We start from the raw sequence: 22,081 nt of genomic DNA, 5'->3' as shown, positions 1-22,081 counted from the left end.
TTTTTTTTGTAAATTAATTTTTTAGATTTCAAATATTAAACTTTGATTAATAAAAATATATAAAGTATATAAATATACTAAATACACTATAGGTTTGTTAACATAAATAAATAGTATATAATATAATAATGGTAACAAGAATATAATATTAAATTAAAAATTATTCATATACCTAAGTCTTTATTTAATAATAAAAATAGTAAAAATGGAAATAATATAACAACTAATAATACAAAGTACAACATAAGTCAGTACTTATGATTGAAAATTGAATACATAAAACATGCACAATTCAGTTATGTCAAAAGGAAAGATATAGTTTTTTTTTTTTATGAACACCTTAAACAGAAAAACTACTGCAATATAAATGTAAATAACTAAAATTGAATTAATTATCCAATCACTACTGGCAAACGATGTTGACTTGGTATTTTATTGTCAAGTACATTTCCAGACATTTAATTATGGATATTTTAGTTTTTAAAACTATGAAAGGTTTTAATTCATTAAATAAATAAACCCAGATTGCAGACACTATACAGACTACTTTATTGATTTTGTTTGACATATTATGTATATTTAATAATTATATAGAATATTATTCCTAATAATAATAATTATCATAGATATGACACTTTGGCCCTTTAAAATATTTTTTCTACGCCTGAAAACTAACAATATTGTCATTAAAAAAGTTTTAAATTTAATTAAAGTATTTCAAAAAAAATATAAGTATAAAATAAATTGTATTTAACTGGTAAAGTTACAAACCAAAAGAAACACCAAAACATTCAAAATATATCTTATAATATAATAATGAAGCCAATGAGAATATAATATAAACTCATCAATAATAGTTATCCAATGATTTGACAAAAGGTATATTGACTAATTAGGGTACATAAATATATGTGAATACTTTTAATTGGAATTTTTATGGAGTATATTGTATAAGTATCTTAAATTTATTTTAATAGTATGTTATATAATAGTATATAAATGTATGTATGTAAAAAAATTTCCACAATAAGTATGTATAACAAAAATATTAAAGTCAGGAACATAAAAGCACTTACAACTATTTGGTTACCATTTATTTTTTTTCTTCTAATACGAAAGAAAATTTTTCAATTTTCAAACAGATTATCATAGAATACAAATTTTAATTTTACAATGTTTTTACAATTAATTTTTAGGACATTTTATATCTACTAATTTTTTCACTTTGGTATAATTGTTTCAACTATTTACCATTTGGATTATAATATGACAACCCGAGAATAATTCTTTAACTCAATATACAAAGTGTATATATCAACTAAAATAAGAAATGCAATGTTTTTTTACACTATATATTCATCAAGACTGCCAAAAGAGTGGGGTAAATTATTACCGAATACTTAGTAGATATAAAATCTCCCCCAAAAAAAATGGTAAATATATATTTTATATGTGTATATATATTTGGTTACTTCAAGTAACTATATCGCCTTATTTTTTAAACAAATGATAAATACAAACAATCATTGCACATAATGGTTTCAAATTAACTTACTTTAAGCAAAGTTAGCATTTCTTTTATTACACATATATTCCAATATTAACACAGAGTACTTCTAACACAAAACTCTCCAAATCTAAATTTTTTTTATCAGTATTTATTTTCATTAACCAAAGTTATTAATTGAATTGAATAATAACATAAATACAAATCAGTATGTAAGAAAAGATATGTGAGCCCCACTTAATAATATTCAAGTAAAAACTGATATAATACTAAGTCTATAATTATCATTATTAAATTATTGGCACATAAACATTATCTTCAAATATTGTGTGCATTTAATTGTACATAAAATAATAAATTATAAATGTGTTATGAGTGTATATAATGGATAAATATATATGTTATAATTTACATTTTATAAATTAATAAAAACTAACATGTCCTTAACTAATTATAATATAAAAATGGTTTTGTGTCACAAATGCAGAAATAATAATAATATCACCTCGTCATAATAACAAATACTTACATTGTATATTTAAAGATACTAAAAAATGCGAATAAAATCAGCCAAATGGTTTTTATACCCATGAATCACCTCCTTGGGCGGTTGAAACATCAACAGATGATACTTTTGGTTGTGCTTGTTCATTGTAATTCCACATTTCACCCATTGAACACGACGGGTCATATTGTTTATTCTTCTTTTTCTCCCGATTAACTTGAGCATAAAGTGGCTCGCCAGGTCTTAACGGCTAAAAAAATGTATATTTTTTTTATAAAACACTAGTAACATTAAAAACTCAATGATATCTTTAACAAACATCAACTAGTATTTTGCATAGTTTAAGACTTAAGTTAAGCAAACATCTAAAAATAAATTCAAAATAGAAAATTTTTTTCACCCTAAAGCATTTAAATTAAAAAATATTAAGGAATAAACAATTCATTTCTATATTTAATTAACATTCTTTTTAGAAAAAAATATATACATGTAAGTGAATAATTTTACATAGACAATAAAACATAGTTGACAAAATTTCAAATTTTAATAATTATAAAAATTAATTAAATTTTAAAATACTAGTCTTTACTTGTATGAAGTATGTTCCATAAAAATTTATTTTCTTAATATAGTATTATACCTAATTCATTAAAACTTTAAAAATTACTTGAACAAAAATTGTTAACATAAAGTTTAAAATAAATAGGTTTAAAAATATTATGTACCAGAACATTTAATACATAAGATAGGAGTTCTTATCTCTTTAGTTTCTGTGCTAAACCATTAAAAATCAAATAAATATACCTAATTAAATACTTAAATCTTCAATGTTAAAACTTCATTTATTATTGATTTATTTAATATTAAAAATTTAAGAAATAAATAACGTAAATATAAAAGATAGTCATTTAACTATTCAGTTTACTAGAGGTTTATGATTTGAGTATTATTATTAAATTATGTATAATATAACTAAAATCAGAACCACCATAAATAATTTTGAAAATTGATTTTTTTAAATTATCTATACTTTTGAAATAGCCGAATATGAATATGACCGCAGTTAAAGATAATTATTAATTACTTAATACAGTTAAATCTTAAGTTTTGATTTTTATCAAATAACTTGATTGAAAATTTTGTTGTATTCCTTAATCTTTGTTCGAACACTTCTATTAATTAATATAATCAAATATACATAGTATAAATAATATGTGCAACATTAAGGTGAGTAAAATAAATGAATAATATAACTATATGGATGACTAGTAGTGTGACTTTGAATACTAAACAAAAATATGAAAACAATACTGAAGAATTACCAACACTCAATTTACTCACATGTCCAGGAGGATAAATTAATACTCCACCAGCAGGAGGGGTATGGTTAGACACTTCAGGATACGGCATATCAGCTAATGGAATATCTTCATTCTGAAAATATCAAGTACATGAATAAAATAAAGAACTAACCGAAATAATAAGACTTTTTTAATTCAAATATAATGAAATCTGTTTATTTAATAATATAACTAACATGTTAGTGTGTACATAATATATTGTAGATGAGAAAAGAATAAAATATAATTTATTAATTTTATATTTAAATGTGAATATTGTAAATGTTTTATGAGTTGAGGATTTTAATATTTTGGCCATGAACTTAATTACATCCCTCAAATAAATAAAATAGTGAAACGATGCTATAATTCTATTTGTTATCTCTCTCTAACACACTACATTTAAATTCTGCATATTATCTAATACTGTCATTAATTAAATTGCCCATTATCAAACATAAATCTTTGTTCAATATTTTTATTTTTAAGTAAATAATATTTTATTTTTGAATAATGCATTTTGTCTATATATGTCAAATTTTAAAGTTACAAATATATATTTATATTTTTAACTGATAAGAGCATAAAAATGTTATATTTTAGTTTCATAAGGTAAATTTAGTTAATGTTAAAAATAATAATGTTCTATTAAAAATGTAGAACATAATAATTAATAATATGTTAAGTAAAAGAAAACAAACAAATGCATGATTAGTGAAATACAAGCTTATTTGAAGTACAGCCTAATATTATAATTAGTTGAAACAATGGTTAAGAAATAAAACTGCATAACATTATCAATAGTATAAAAAGTAACATGAAATTTGTTTTTTATTATTATTAGATTTCCTAAAAACAATTTGTCTCGACAATTAATAAATTTATAAGATTAAAATAAATAATACTTATTAAAATTACAGCAAAATAACATATTTTTTACAATTAGTTGTCTTACATTTTTAGTTATTAACATTAAACGTCTTAGCATAAAAAATGTGAACTGAAATTTACAATATTCACTAGATAATATAATTTATTTATTATTAATTATTATTTAATGTTATACATAATATATAATCACAAATTATATAAAACTAAATGGTACACTCCCTATTTAAATCAGATAATTTTCCAAAGTGAAAACAAATCAAACCCTGCCTTCAAATCAGCATAACCACTAATAACAATAATAAAGTTTTTTTGTAAAATTATTGATTAATTACCAAATTTCACTGATATTTAGCACTCACGCCTAACCATAGACATATTATTTGAATACATTTAGTCATATTTTTTGTACATAGGGTATGCAGGGGAAGGGGTGGCTAACAGACTTAAGTCCTTTTTATGCTTATATTATTATATAATTACTTTTATTTTAAAATATTTATAATATTTTTTGTAAACTGGTAAGCAAGGACATAAACTTAGATGTATCATATCGGATTAGCTAAAGCCAATAAATAGTAATATTTATACCTAGATAGTTTGAATTCATTTTTGAAAAAAACATTACATTTGCATGCCGATTTTCCTAAAATAATCAGTATTTTTTTAGTTAAAGTACTAACTATTAACTACTAATATAAAAGACCAAGTATTACATTTCACTTGTGCTGGTGTATCATTAATATTTTAATAGCTATAAAAAATGTTATGTTGAACCTAACCTTGTATTACTTTAGTTAACTATTTCACAAAACAAATAATTTTTAACTAACATATTTAAGGAAAAAAATCTAAAACTTATCATATACCGTCCAAGATAATAGACAGTAGAACCAAGGTTACTAAATTATTTTAACAAATTTACATTGATTTGCTTTTGTTTTTCTGATTAATTAAAAAGTACTAAACATTTTCAATTCTGATCTTTCAAAATCACTAGATCCAATTTACTTTCTAAAACCTTCTTCAAAGTTTATGATCAAAGCATTTGACCAACTAAAAAAGTTTATAAATTGAAGTTGTACAAATAATTTCAAATGCCTCACCTAAACAACTGACATTAATAAAATGGACAAAATAAAACTTAAATTATAATTAATTTTTAAGCCCCTTTCATTGAAAAATCCTGTGTATACAACTGGATACAATAATTGTAGTAAGTATTGTACCATAATTTATTCCACATTTATATACAATTCTACTGCATTGGGGTAAGTTTGAGTTATAAGTAAATGCAGGAATGCACCTCCTAGTTTTATATAATCTGTGATAAAATGGTAAATTAAATTAAATTAAATTAACGCACACAATTATATGAAATCATCATAACATTTGTGTACGAGTAAGATCATCATCAAAAACCATTATATTTTAAGTATAATTTTTTAACGCAAAATTATTTATTATTAAAATCATAAAAAAAATAACTATGGTTAAAATCACCTTTTTCTAGTAATTATAAAATATACAATTCTTTTAAATTTAAGGAGTAAAATTTAAAATATACTAAAAAACAAAGAATTATTATTTAAAAAAAATATTAAGGTCATCCACAATTTGTGTCACAACAGTTGCTAGATCACATAGATTGTTAATTCTCACCAGTCTTAAAACTAACAATTTGGATGACTATATTAACAATGTTTTTCATCTTTTAACTTACAGCCTGATAAGTAGAATTTGTATTAGAGTTTGATAGTGAATGATTCATCTGTGAAACATTTGGATTTTGTCTTTGTATCGTCCGATCTTCGTACCGAGTCCCCCCTTGACTTGCCATAGGGCGATTAAGTGTACTGTTTGCATTATTTGGTGAGTTCACTCCACCCGCTGCATTTCTAGCTGCAATAGTCTTAGTAACAAAGTCTTGTTCTCTCCAACCGTGCTTTTTGTATGCATCTCTCAACTCTTGATGCTGCCACATAGCAAACAAAACTTGGCTGGCAAATTTCAAGACTCTAGATGTATATTTCTGACGCTGTCTAATTATATTCATTAATCTTTCTACTCCACTTGAATCCAGTAATGACCTACACAAATAAACATTAATATATAAGTGTATAATTTTAAAACCAATAATGTATTTTTTAAATATGACTCATAACACAAGTTTATAAATATTTAATACCATACAACACCTTATGAATGTGGTTATACAACACAAGTCAAAATATTAAATTCTTCTACACAACAATAAATACCTAGCAAATTCAGCATTTTTCTTAATGACTTCATTCAGTGTAGCCAACACTGCTGCTATAGTATCATCAGAAGTTCCTTGATCGTGTTGAGCATTTCCTGATGGTAACTTTTGCACTAAGTCTCTCATTGCATACTTTCCTGCATATAGAATTTCAACATTTTTATTTAGAAATATAATAATAATTTAAAACAATTATAACAAACCAATTAGTTCTTTATTTCTTTGATCAATAGCCAAATTCCTTAAAGCTGTAGCAACAGCACATACTACACGATCAACTTCCATTCGTAAGAGTTCTACAAGAATAGGGAGACCTTTTTCTTTCCGGACAGCAGCTCTAATTTCAATACTAGGTTGCCAATAACAAGCAGCTAAATTTTGGATTGCACCTGCAGCAGCTTCAAGAGTTTCTGGATTTGAACAACTCTGTAGCAGCGCTAGGTATGATTGAACCACCTAAAATAAGTATTGAGAATGATTAAATTTTAAACTAAGTGACAATCTCAAATTCATACTTCTGGTTGCCACAAAAGTTCCATTCCTTTAGCTGGTTCTGATCTAGGAATTATACGACTACTAGGGTTTTCTTTGGGTGAAACCACTTGGATATCTTTTTTCTTTTTACTAGCTCCAAAACAACCTAAGTTTTCTGCTGAAACAGAAAATGAAACATTTATATATTTTTTTCAAAATATCTTTATTACAAAACATAAATAAAATAATAATAATACTAAAATGTTTACAAAAAAATACTTGGTGGTAGAGAGTTATAATACATAATAAGATAAAATACATCTAGTACATAATAATTAATAAAACTTAATTTAAATAGAAAAGTATGATGTATGAGATATCCGATAAACATTTTTTTTAACTAACCTTTTGGCTGAGGACCAATTCTACTTTGAGTTGGTAAAGGATGTTTATCATAATTTGGATCTTCAACTTCTTGACACCTATATGATAAATTTCTTAGTATGCAAACACAATTTTCAACACTCTTATTTCCAATATTTGACTTTTCAATAGCAGTTGAAATTACATAAAGAAGTGAATCAATTAAATATTCACATTCACGTAACTTTTTCCGTGCATATTCACCAGCTGAACTTATATTCCTAAATTACATAAATTGATAATTAATACAATTTAAAATATTTAGAATCGATTTATACCTTAATACTCCAGAAGTATTTCTAAATACAGTAGACCAACAAATATCGCTACAAGCAGTAGGGCTCCACCCTGAATGAGGTAGTAAAATATGATTCACAATAGTAGAAAGACCATCATCAATAATTGATTTTTTCAAATCCTTTAATAATGAATAAATATGAAATAAGTTTAAAAACCTAAATAGTTTTTTTAATTAATACTTCGCATGATGATAAGTTCCATAAGACTCCAGTAACGAGTTCTTTAACTTCTGCATCAGCTGATTTATGCAGTAAATTAATTAGTAATGGTATTCCACCGGCATCTTTAATGGCTCGTTTGTTTTCATCATTTTGTCTTCCATATGATAAATTTCTAATAAAAAGAATAATTGTACTGAAATTTCTTTATAAACAAAATATATGAAGAGATATATACCTAAGGGCTCCACATGCATTTCTGTAAACATCTGGACAATCATGGTTTAAGAGCTTTGCCAAAGCCTGTATTCCTCCTAACGTCCTAGTTTTTTGTTTATTTGGATCATCCATATAACATAAATGTTGTAAATAAGCAGCAGCATTTGCTTTAATTAAATTATTTGGGTTAGCCAAGAATGTTATAACTTCAGGCAAATTAGGATCCCTCCATCTAAGACCTAAAATAAAAATTTAAAAATATAAAAATCCGTTACTATAGTCTATAGTGACACTTAAACAAAAACATACCTTGTGCCATTTGATCTCCACATTCATCCATATTCCATGATCCGCTCATTTGATCTAAACAAATAAAAGTTTAAGAAATATTTTTGTTTAAAACATACATAACATTATGAAATTACACAAAATAAGAAATAAGAACTAACCATAACAATCACCAGGTGACGGTGTAATTCGGTGATAATGGTCATGATTAGGATGCAATTGAGTTGCATCAAGTTCTTCATAACCAGAAGGTGGATATGGTAATCCTTTTCTCATGTATTCTAAAAATAGGTTTTTTTTCATAAGAACAAATCATGTTACATTTATTTGTTCTAAATATTGATATTTTTAAAATATGCACACATAAAAATATAATTACCTTGAGCCAAGAGCTGTTGTGGTGGAGGAGATTCACTGCAAGCACTAGGACTTGGTGGTGTGGGTATCGTTTCATTATATTCATGCCCCAGTTGATTAGGGGATGATCCTGTGTCGTATACATGGTATGCATTTCCATCTATTTTAGCCCCTTGTTGGCCAGGTATATTGTTGGAACTGTAATACGAAAGTCCAGGATGTACGCCAACATAATGGTCATAATCCTGACAACCTGGATTGTAATTCTGGTAGTCATTATTATAATGTCCTAAACAAAAACATATACATAAATAAATATTAATAGAACTATATAACCATTTAAGTTTAGGATTGTTAACAAGCAAGAAATCTATTGATTTCACAATAATGTATTTTTAGTTATGTATGTGATCAACTTGAAAATATGAAATATGAAGCCAATTAATTTTAATAAATGTTGATAAGCATATGATCAAACTTTTTTTTGTATTTCAAGATTTTTTTAGCAATATCTTTATTTTTAACGATTAAAAACTATAACCATAGTTTATTTTTATGATCAATTCTAAAAAATCTCAAAAATAATATTCATTTTTTTCCTTGGGATTGTTTAAGTTAGAAAAACATTCTATAAGCGTAAGTTAACTGAACTACTTAAAATAACTTTTATTAATTGGATAATATTAGTTCACTATAATTCACTTTTATATAATTTAAGTTTAACCATTAAATTGTATACAAACCAGATTCTGACATATGAGCTGGATTATTTGGTTGAGTTGATGAAGTTGATGAAGATGAAACTCCTAATGTGTATGGGATGTAATCTAATGAATGACCATTAGGAATCATATGATGAACTTCTCGAACAACTTTTGTCACAGTTGTAACCTAACATAAAGATAATATTTTAGAATTTCGCACAAAAATTCAAATACATTTAAAATACAAGTTATATTCCATCAAAAACATAAAATAATATTTACTTGTTGTGTTGTTTGGTGTTTCTTTGTTTGGGATACTAATACAGGTTTTTCACTACATTGAGCAGATGAATTAGATGAATGATTTTCTTGAAGGCCGTTGTTTGAAAAAGCGATATCATTTGGATATGAATTACTTTGAGAGAGGTCTGACTGAGCTCTATAAAAATAATTTGAAATTTTTAGATACCTCTATGTTTTACAATGACCTATTAAATTTTAATGATGATTATTATTAATGTTTTAATGATAAAATAAAATTCATGGCTATCAAATGTATGCAATTAAATAGTTTAATTTTTCTTGCTACATTGAAGAAAATTAGTTCAGTTTGTTACAAATTACTAGAACATAATAAATTACATAAATTCTTCAAAGTTGGTTTAATTTTTTATAGAAAAGATGTAATGCTGTAAAATCACACTATATCCCTCTATGTTGTAATATCAAAAAAAAAGTTAAATGTTTTAAATCTGGAAATTATGATTAGGTTTATTTTTGGCTGTAGCTAATAGTTATACTATTCTTTTGTGAAGCAAAATATTTTTGGATTGATGTTTTCAATAACACTTGTTTGTTTTAATTTAATAAAATAACTGATGAATTGTTATTAAACACATATCAATCAAACATCTTAAGATAATTAAGTTTAAAAGAATAATAGTAGCCATCAATTTAACAATTTTGACACTTTGATTTATTAAAAATATATTTTTATCATTAATCATTGTTTTTACTAATTTTGATTTTAAAAAATTGTGTAACGATTAGTAACCTTTTTAATACATTTTGGCCATATTTAATGTAAAATTCCATGCATATCAATTACATGACAATTTTTAAATATGTTCCAACAAAAATATATGACCATATTATTATTATACATAGATTTACTTAAGATATTGTACTAACTAAAAGTCTACAAATAATATAGTAAATAATAAAAACTATATAAACTAAAAACAAAGATGAAATTTAACTCAAATTACACTTTATTAATATTAAATAAGGGAATACAAATTGGAATAAAATCACACAGCTCTGCATAAAAAAACTAAATAAGTAAGAAAATAAAAATGTTTTTAACTTAAATTTTAGGGTCTATAATACAAATTATACTGCCTTTTGGACCACATTGATAACTAACTTGAATTAAATTATAATATTAACCCCTACGTTTAAACAAACTCTACATTGCATACATTATTTACTATATAGTTATCAAAAATCAATAGCAAATAAGAGAACTTAATATTAAATTCAGGCTAAATAAATAATATACTCAAAAATGACTAGTCCCTATTTGGCTCCTAAATAGTTTATTTAATAATATATATTCATAAAAATAGTTATTGATCATTGATGTTTATATAGTGTAACTACTTAATTGTACAGAATTAACTCACAAATAAGATAAATTTATATTATAGAAATATAAAACAATTAAAAAATATATCATTAAAATGTATTTATGGAGTGGACATCCACATGTGTTATCTCTCTCTTGCAAATATACAACATAGTACATTTTGATTTAGTTGAATCACAATTTTAGCTATTAGGGAAAATTAACTTCAAATTTTAAGGTCATTATATTATACTCATTTTTGATTTTTTTTTACAAGATTTTAATTTCTAAGAAAGTTATGAGGATTTTAAAATAGTATTTTACGTACTCATAACTCTCTTTAATATCATATAAAAAAGATAATTTTCTCATTGATTATGAGCAAATTTTCTATAATATTAAGAATAACAGCTACATTTTTATATATTTTATTTTATTTTTAAATTTATCATTCAATTGAGTACACTTGTTTTAATTTGATACATGGCTGTAAGTTTGATTCTATTTTTAATATTGTGATTATTCGGTGAATTTTAAGCCATTCTAAAATAATAACAGAAATACAAAAATTTAATTCAATAGACACATGCAAAATTACCCGCTATTTTACAGAAGGATTTTTGATAAACAAAATAATCACACAGATAAAGGAAAAAGTGACTTATGTAAAAGAAAAAGTATAAGTAAAAATAAATTTGAAGATATATATTCAGAAAGATATAAGAAGATGATATCAAAAAAAAATTATCAAATATGACACAAATAAACAGTGCTGAAAAAATTTTAAAAATATGTACGTCAGATTAAAAAAATATATAAAAATAGAGGGAATATAAAGAATAAATACAATTAGTTGTCGAATCAATTTTAAATTGTTTTTAGTTTCATCATAAGGTATTTTACAATGTATAATAAAAAATAAAATCAATTATTTGTTGTACATCTACGTGAATGATAATTAAAATTCATATTTCTCTAAAATTTTAACAAAAATATAAGATAAAAAGTACGATGATGATATTATATTAATTTTATGTATTAAACTATATTTATTCCTCTCTAAATTATAGTATTATTCTCTTATATTGTTTATGTGACAACATACAATTATTTGCATATTATTATTTACTATTTAATAAAAGGTTAAAAATGAAGGTTAATCACATGGATACATAAGGTAGTTTAATGTATTCAATACTTTTATACAATAACACATTCATAATTGAATAATAATCACCCAGGCGTTATTATTATAATATAAAAACTAAAACACCAGTGAAATTTCAACGCCGCAATAATTGTGGAAGGGGGAGCCCTGATAACAACAAATTCGGACGCCGGTATCTTGTGGTGGAAAATTTGTTCACTTGTGAATTATTAAAATTGAAATTATTTGGTACTTGTTTGTTATCGCCCCGCCAATACACCGAATAAAATTTATTGCCCCGCCACTCTTGTTTGTTATCGCCCCTCCAGTACATCGCATACAATTTATCGCTATTGCTAATCGTTTGTGATATATTTTAGAAAATGAGAAAACTAAATTTTATCATTTTTATGATAATTTTCGATTAGTTCGTTACAATAATTTGCAACAAGTGGGATTCAAACATAATACTGTAAACCACACGTATAATTTTGTCGATCCGGACACAGGGGCTCACACCCAACATATTGAGAGGTTGTGTGGTTCTGCTAAATGGGGCAATAAAAATCGTCGTGGGACTAACAGAAATTTTCTAGAATCATATTTGGCAGAGTTTATGTGGAGAACACGTCTCGGAAAACAATACGCATTTGAAACTATCCTCAAAGATATTTCCGAATTCTGGCCTCCATTATAACTATATATTCATAATATATTTTCTACATTTTTCTACATATTTTATATTTTATACATTTTTGAATTTAAATTTTATACTATACATTTATATATTTAAAACTATTAAAATAAAATAACATAATATTATACATTGAAATATTTTTTTTTATTTATGGAGGGGCGATAAAAAACAAGAGTGGCGGGGCGATAAATTTTATACGGTGTACTGGCGGGGCGATAACAAACAAGTACCAATTATTTTAATAACAGTATTACATAATATAATATAATTAATTAATAAGTAAATAATGTATTTGAAATTTTGAAATTTAAACAATTAAATAATTATGTATTCAAAACTATCAGCAATCGAGTATCATTCAAATACCTAATAATAGTTCTTTAATCCTATAAATAAATTTTCTGTGATTCAATAGACATGTTATTTATTATTACTTATTTATAATATTACGGCGTATTTTTTATTATAAATTTATTATTTATTAATGATGTCAATGAGATTAATATTAATAATTTTTCACTACTCCGCGTTGTTGTTATTTATTTATTATTATGTTTGTTTTATATTATTTTAATTATAAAAAAGTTAAGTAGATATCAATATCATAGACTAACTTTGTTAAAAGACAAAAAATAAATTATTTTATAAATATACGTACCTATATTTAAAAAAAAATAATGATATTCATTTGCATAGTTTATAAAGTTGCATAAGGTAGATTTTATTTTTATTTTGACATTAATATGATCCATGAAGTACCTACCTAAGTAAAAAAAATTATATCGTGAATTAAAAACAGGGCTCAAGTGGCATACACTCGATTGTATCTTTGCGACGGGAGAGGGGATTCATGAGATTATTAATCAATATTTTTAAAAACGCATACACTACTGTGTAAAATAAATATTCTTTTCTTTGCTTAAAATAAGGATCTATCCTTCATATTTTCAGTGGGAAAGTCCCTTACAGGGGCGCAAATTTATTTTTGCACCCGGGCGCAAAATGTCTAATACGGCACTGGTGTTGGGGAGATAGAAAGTTGACATCACAATTGTATATAATATATATATATTATATACTAATAATTAATAAACAAAATAATAAATTAAAAGCACTTAATTGTTGGAAAATTAAGTATGGAAAAGATACAAACAACTTAAGAGGACGTTTCACCCGCATGTGTTGTCTCCGTCTTACAAGTGCTTAACATTGCACAAACTGTTTCGCGCGGGAAAGAACCGAGAAAGTTACAGTTATAACTAAGAAACGAAATTTTCACCACATAAAGAGGAGAATTTTGTCTGTGCAATATCGTTTTTATTTTTTCGATATCAGAACTACAAAGAAAGTTATTCATGCTTAAAAAACACAAAATTAATGTATTATAAAACAATAAGAATTTTTTTTATATAAGTGATATCAAAAAAATAAAAACGATATTGCACAGACAAAATTCTCCTTTTCATGTGGTGAAAATTTCGTTTCTTAGTTATAACTATAACTTTCTCGGTTCTTTCCCGCGCGAAACAGTTTTTGCAATGTTACGCACTTGTAAGACGGAGACAACACATGCGGGTGAAACGTCCTCTTAATTATTTAAGTTTAGTTCTTATAAATTCTTGTAAATTTCTAATTGTATTAAAGATACTTCGGAAGATGTGTTAGGTCAGCTGAACCTCTTAAGGAGTCACCGCGAGGTTAATTTATCAAGATAGGCAATATCTCAAGTATGTGTATGCGTGCATTGCTAGCGTGTACGTAGAAAGCGATCATTTAGTGAATAGTGAGTGACTCGCCGTATGTACCACTCCCACGCATGTGAACGATAAGGATACTGGAAATAAATTAGAATTTCTCATTATGTTTACATGAGAAACGACGACATTAATTCCACTTTTATTTATTGTTTTATTTTTAATCAGTGTAATCCATAATACAATATTCATGAATTTATACTTACTTAAATAATATGAAGTTCATTGTGATATTGAAATTGATAAAAAGTTGAGTCGTTTAAAATAAGAGATAATATGAGAAATTCTAATATATTTTCATAAACCCAACTGCACCCATAGATTAGTCGACACGTTTAAGCGGAAATAGATATATTTAAAAACAGTCGGTTTGTAATCTAAATTTTGAATGTGTTTGCAAAACATCAAAGGCCGGAAATACCAATTGCTACGTCATGCGTATCATAATATTTTATTCAAGTCTTATCAGGAAATTTAAAACTTGGAATTCCCACTTAATTCAAATTACACTACAGAAAATTTTTTCAACTAACAGCTAATAATAAATTGATTATCCTCATCATAAATTAATTTAATATTTTTAATTTAAAGAGCATTTTGACAATTTTTACCTCATTATGGGCATATTTTAATCTTTTCGACAAAACTACAGTATGATAAATATTTTTCGACAAATAATAAATGCGCCAGTTTCATATTAAACACACATGATTCAATTGTTACTTTGTTTAAGAGTTGCTATAGTGTTAGTGTCTTATAATATTAATAATTATGAGCAAACAAATTGACTTCATTGTACGATTTAGTACGACGAGGACATGAGGTATTTTAATCGACTTTTTATATTGTTGTAATAATGTTATTTAGATAAGAAAATATACATTAACCGAACTTCGATAGGCGATATTTCAATCGTGGTCAAACAACATTTTTTCATCACATAAAATCATAAAAATGTACTATGTTATCGAACGAATAATTAATGAAGTAGGAATGTATAATTTTTTCAATTAAAGTGATTCATAAATATAGTACATAATACTTTTAAAGAGGATTTTATTCCGGCTGTTTACTATTTATTGCTAAAATGTGGGCTGAAATCTTATATTAATATAGTATACCTAATATAATATTATAATATATATATATATCAAGTACCAACTATCGTAATAAACTGATAAAAATTCTGAAATCATATTTGATAGTTTGTCATAAAATTTATGTGAAACGGCATTTTCACTTTTATAATTTAAACATAAACCTGTTGAATATTAATAATAATAAAATTAAAAAATTAATTTAAATTTATAAAAATGTCTTTTTCAAGTACACTTAATGGCGAATTCGGTTTCTTATATTTTATCGGATAATTAGGTTAGTCTGTACAATTGCCAAAAGATTGACTTAGAGACAAAAAAAAAAGTACATAATATTTGTATAATGGGTGATGTTAATGCTGTTGACATGTGCGTGCATGTGTGAAAGCCCCCCACTATTTTGTTTACACTATATTTGTCACTCACAATAATGAGGAATAATCAGTTACAACGATCACAGATTCGCAAACTTCACACGCACCTGAAAAATCACCAAAATTGAACTCCTTATAATATACTATTTAAAATAAAAGTTGTTGCATTCAATAATAAAATAATTTTTAAATACAACAAATCTTAATTTAAATAATAAATATATTTGAAAAATTGTTTTAATTTCAATGAGTTTAATATTGCTACTAACTAAAATAATCAGTATGCTTTTTGAATATTCATCATAAAATACGAGATCAAATATAATATCATTGACCATTTGAATTTACCCAATATTCACAAACTGCCAACAAAATTTTATTAAAATCAAATACCTACATTTTTTTCAATACTTATAGCAAATATTTGACCTAGCATAATGCTCTTAAAAATAATTTAAACCGATTAAAAATTAAATACATTTCTTCATAGTAAGTACAATTATATTTATGGCTATTCTTAAATTACTTGATTTAAAAAAAAAAAAACAAGCTAGTGCATAAAATAAATGGTCTCAAAGCAAGTATTAATAAATGTATAAATATAATTTGACATTATTAAATAGGAGACTCTTTAGTAGGATACCATGCACATTTTATTTCTTAACTCATACAACTTTAAACAATATACATACAATTATGTTTCATAAATTATTAATAATACAGAATACTGGAATATTGAATTTATTATCTACTGTGTATTATAATAAGGCAAGAAAAACTAATTAGGTACACAGTAATAGTATTATTAACAACTAAATAAAAAAAACCAACACATGACACATCTAAACAAAGCATGTATAGAAGCCAAAAAGGTAAAAATTAAAAATTGACATAATATTATGGCAATTTTTTTAAAAGAAAAAATATACCTTTGTGTTATCTCAGTGCAAGTGAAGCTTTGCTCTTGAAGCTTCTCCACCCTTCTGTTCACCAACCTGTCACCCAAGCAAATTTGAAACAAATGTGTTTATTATATTTACACAAGCCAATTCAACATTATTGCATTTATTGCACTCTATCCAAAAAGACAATGCGCTATAGCCTAACAAAAATTTGTTTGATACCCAGCCATCAAGACAGATTCCACTAAGGTGGCATTGTTACATGGGGATTTTCAGAATCAATTAGTTTTCTCACTAATCAGAGAATATAAATAGTTAATATTCCCATAAAATATTAATTATTTTATTAGATAAAACTTAATTTTATTTAATAAAAGCTAATTGTTATAGTAATATAAACATTAAAAAGTATTCATAAAAATATGATCTTCAACACTTCTACTTTCAAAAACATAATAAGTAATTAATATTTTAAGTTTATTTTTGAAGTATATGTGCCTAAATAAACCATGAAATAAAACTTTCATTATATTTACTTAGTCACATAATGATAAATCATTTAAATAATGTATAATATTTTTTAAATAGTATAATTAGGTTACAGTAGGTAACAACTATAATAATAATATATTATAAATTAAAATATAATATATAATATTATGATGAAGACCATAGTATATGTATATGCTATGCAATAAAGCAAATATCATTGCAGAACACAACTATTGTTATAAACCAAATTATTAATAATTGATGTTAATCATTTGTAAAAATTTGTTAATGTTAAGCTCCTTTTAAAATGTTATACATTTTCATTTTTAACATTAAAAGAATGACCATCTCCATTACAATATACTTATTACTTACAAACATGAGTCGACCAGCTGATTACTCATTGATAATTTGACACTCAAAACGCCTGAAATCACATTTGAAAAAAATTAATTAAGACCTTAGTTAATAATGCATTATATTAAATTAAAATAGGTATGAATTTTTTTAACTAATAATTAAATAATATTTTAGATTTAAACCATCAAGTTAACATTTAAATAATATTAATTCATTATAAGAGTTTTATAAAAATTATAAGCCCATAAGTTTTGGTATATTTTCAAATTCCACAACTATGATGCAGATATAATATTAAATATAATAATATAATAGGTATTGCCTACAAATAACTGTATAGATACTTTAGATAGATCATATACTTACTAACATTTAATTCTCAGTATAATTTAATATTTTACTTATGTAGGTGTTATACTAAAACTGTCTAAAACCAAACGAATGGTGACCACATTAAACTGATGAACTAATTATTTTTTTTTTAATGACTCAGCTCTCCTTATTTATTAGTTAACATGGCACATTCTTCACCATAATTTTCAAGATAAAATGTATGCATGGATAATAAACTATTAACAAAAAGATTGTTTTGACCACAAGAATTTAAGATAGATCACGAAGAGAACCAAAATAATCAAAAAATATCTAGGTGTCTAACCAAAATATATATTATGGAAACAATAAAATTAATATAATAAATTAATAAATGTCAAACAATATTTAGACTACCCTTCTGCATATTCAACAAAATATTTTTGATTATTAAAAAATTGAATCAAAAATAAATTAATCACAATTGGGATGATTTACCTATAAGTTGGGCGCAATCATAAACAACTGTAAACAACAATCAAATATGCAAATAGATTTCTAGTAACATAAAATTAAATAATGAAAGTATATAGATATTGCCAGATGAAGTTTTATTAGTTGCCTATTCACCTAGGATAATAAAATAAAACATTTTTACTTACCTACTTATTTTTCTATTATTTAGTTGATTTTTACCATAAAATTATAAAAGGGAGTAGAGTTAAATGCAGATACATTCAGACACAATTCTGAAGGATAACAATATCAAAAAGCAACCAGCAAACTTGATTGTAAATTAACAGAATAAACTAGATATCAATATTTATTGAATTTGATAATTATTTAATTAATGTTACATATTGTTTACATTCTAAGAGCATAGTTCCACCATACATTATAATTACACAGATATTACAACTCTGATGTTCAAATATTTATATTTAATGCATGGGTACCAATCTAATTTAAGGCAGTTAACATCATGTTCAAATATTATGTTTGATCGTACTTATCTTTAAAAAAGCTGTTGATGAGTACCTACTCTACAGGTCGACAGTATAAATCTAAAGGTAAATAGGTTAAATAGTTAGGTACTCAATCTATAATATTAGGATTATCGATCATTAAATTTGTGGTGGCTATATTTTATTTGATTAGCTAAAAATTAAAAAGCCAAAGCCATAAGCATTCATCGGTAGATATAGAGATTAGCCCCAATAAATAATTTATATTTGTTTAAATTAGGTAATTAGGTACTTGTTCTTAGTCCCTGACTAAAAGCAAAAACAAAGGGTCTTTGAACAAATAATTACATATCCAACACAAACTTCAATTGTAAAAGCAGTACCTATTACACTATACAAACTTTGAAATAAAAATAATATATTCTTTTTTGGCATTAAAAATGTTTTATCTAGTTTTAAGGACTGAAGTTGGGATACCTACTTAACTTTATGTTTACCAGTTTAGGTAGGTAGTACCTATGAATATTATTTTTTTTTAATTTATACTTAATTTAAGTTGTTCCATACTATTGTTATTTTCATGTATATTATTACAATACATCTTTTTAGTTCATAAATAATACAAGTAAGTTAGTAATACATTAATGCCTACACTTATGTGGCTACTTATACATATTTCAATATATTATTAATAATTGTATTAAAAAGTATTGTTTAATTTAAATAAAAAGAGAAAAAAATCAATTAATATTTTTAATGAGAATTTTCCTTAATTATTTATACTTTTTTAAAGATCAAGAATGCTGCCCAACAAGTCAATCTGGCCAGGTTGCCCGGAGCAATATTTTCTACAGCTTTAAGTCTAATAGAACTTATGTCTTATAGTAACTATTTAAAATAAACAGGTACTCAATTATGGGAGTTAATTAATGCAAAATAGAATTAAATTTTAATTGAAAAATAAACAGACATCTACAATTGAAAAAATGAAACCTAGCTGATCTGAAGTAGATCAGGTTCATGGATTGGAGAAAATTATAGAAAACCACTTGGCAGCTGAGCTAAGAAGATATTAAGATCCATTATATCATTTTTAATGGACTGTAAAAATGAACGGATAACTAAAGTCTAGGTAATTAACATAGCCAAGGAATCATGTCGAGTGATTAGCATAAAAACAGAAATATATCAAATATTAAAACAGGGACGAGGGAGATGTGAAATTTATACAGATTAGAGAGTGCAGTCCCGGAGTGCAAGTTCAGCACAATGAAATTATGGGCAAGCCACAGCATCAGATGGGTCACCAGACACTACAACAGGATGCCAAAACAATGGACAGCCAAACTGATTATTACAGCAGCGGTATTATGAGCCAATGCATATACGACGCCCACTGTTGACATGGGGGGCTACGCCTAAGACGCCAACAGATCATCCTGAAAAACGGGTCAAAAGTGGACCACAGAGAACACGTACCTTGTAGCAACAGTAGTGAAGTTCCAACGTTTTCAACGGGAACGGATCATCGTATTCGACAGGCGGTGGACGCACATCAGTTCGATGGTGGACGACGGCACATCGGAAGTCGACAGAGTTTCCGGGAGTGTGGCCACGTCTGTTGAGGCGGTGTCGGCGCAAAACTTATTTCCCGTAAACCGTTAGTTTACACTGCTACGGTAGTAGTACCATGTACGTACTCAACGGAGGCTTCGAAGACGAAGGTGACAACGAAGTTGAGGGAGGCGACGATGTCGAGTACAACAATTAAGGTGAAGACAAAAATGACGACGGCGCGACGGCGATGGCGACGTCGGCGACGAGCGGTAGACGATAGGTCATACGCATCGCGGTCGCGATATCAGCCGATATGTGGGCGCCCAATAACCGGGCGACGAACGGTGCGACACGTTAAGGGTTAAGAGAAGAGAGGAAAAAAAATTTATATACAATTACGCGTTATTAGTGTGCGTGCGTGTGCGTTTAAAAACAGTATCGTATTATCATGAGAAAAGCGGTCGCCTCGGTTTATACGTCATCAGTCGACATCGCGTACGTGTGCGCCGTCGCGTGCGCGTGCGCAAGTGTATCCGCTAATAGTATGTGTGTACATGTGTATGTGTATGTGTATATTGTGTGTGTATGTAACCGGAAGGCGGCGTGGGGAAGAGCAAAAGAGAGCGAGTGAGAGAGAGCAGCCCGGCAAGAGGGAGTAAGGAACAACAACAAAACGGGGTTATCACCGGATAGAGGTCAGAGGTGTTTTATAATAATTATTATAATATTAAACTGTCACCGACCAGCGTGATACTTTTTCTTACTACACCTTACAGCGCCGTAATCACAGTGGCGTACGAATGCAATACAAGTTCTCAGGATTGTACTGGTTTAATTTTTTCGCATTCCAAAATTCCGTTTTTGGCGATAACAGTCTCAACCAGCGACTATGGACACGCGAAAGTGCGAAACGTAAATAACAAATCGTCGGCACGGTTCGCATAGACAAAGTGCGCACGCGCTCTTACGCCCAGCAGCGACGCACACTCACACGATCGCTCAATGGGGCGGTGGCGGCACGGAGTTATTTTCGTGGTGCCCAGCTAGTCATCTGTAAATAAAGCATGGGGTTGCGAGGTCGCCGTCCGCCCGTCGACCTTTTCGGCGGCGCGACACGATGTGACGCACATTACACAACACTACACCACGCGATTCGAAATGAAATATTACAATCTATTATCAATTTAACACATTAATGGATCAACAGATCATTAGATCAACCTATATTATACAGGACGTCGACTGACGTAAATATGCGTCTAGCGTCTGTGTCCCAACTTGATATGGATGGCTAAGGTGCGGAATGTTTGGCATAATTATAATGCAAGGGACAGAGGCTCACATTTTATAATAACTAAACATGATTACACA

At 26.6% G+C, this 22,081-nt stretch overlaps 1 protein-coding gene across 3 annotated transcripts; it reads right to left on the bottom strand.

Annotated features, from left to right (window-relative positions):
• Positions 1-525: 525 nt before the first annotated feature.
• Positions 526-21,487, bottom strand: p120ctn (adherens junction protein p120). Of its 3 annotated transcripts, none has more exons than XM_015511538.2 (18): positions 20,633-21,487; positions 17,892-17,943; positions 17,052-17,117; positions 9,709-9,865; positions 9,466-9,613; positions 8,745-9,011; positions 8,527-8,646; positions 8,387-8,440; positions 8,097-8,316; positions 7,880-8,033; positions 7,679-7,818; positions 7,383-7,621; positions 7,019-7,152; positions 6,707-6,959; positions 6,502-6,640; positions 5,964-6,330; positions 3,354-3,446; positions 526-2,262 (listed from the first exon to the last, which is right to left on the bottom strand). In XM_015511538.2, exons 2-18 carry the CDS (start codon positions 17,918-17,920, stop codon positions 2,089-2,091), a joined length of 2,754 nt encoding a protein of 917 aa, XP_015367024.2. In that variant the 5' UTR covers positions 17,921-17,943; positions 20,633-21,487; the 3' UTR covers positions 526-2,088. The 3 variants fall into 3 exon arrangements, with proteins under 3 accessions (XP_015367024.2, XP_015367023.2, XP_015367025.2); XM_015511537.2 differs by having other exon boundaries at positions 7,019-7,155; positions 20,633-21,485; XM_015511539.2 differs by lacking the exon at positions 17,052-17,117 and having other exon boundaries at positions 7,019-7,155; positions 20,633-21,456.
• Between the last annotated feature and the right edge of the window lie 594 nt (positions 21,488-22,081).

This window comes from Diuraphis noxia, unplaced genomic scaffold (assembly GCF_037042655.1).
Source record: "Diuraphis noxia isolate RWA-SAM2 unplaced genomic scaffold, SU_Dnox_SAM2 contig0001, whole genome shotgun sequence".
Lineage (NCBI taxonomy): Eukaryota > Metazoa > Arthropoda > Insecta > Hemiptera > Aphididae > Diuraphis > Diuraphis noxia.
This window is presented reverse-complemented; position numbering and strand designations above follow the sequence as displayed.

Bases quoted from the DNA above. Each gene is read 5' to 3' on its own strand.
- p120ctn (XM_015511537.2), bottom strand. From the start codon at position 17,920: ATGAGTAATCAGCTGGTCGACTCATGTTT. The intron at 9,866-17,051 runs GTATATTTTTTC...TTATTTTTATAG, and splicing joins TGCACTGAGATAACACAAAG to AGCTCAGTCAGACCTCTCTC. The intron at 8,317-8,386 runs GTATGTTTTTGT...TTTTTATTTTAG, and splicing joins TGGAGATCAAATGGCACAAG to GTCTTAGATGGAGGGATCCT.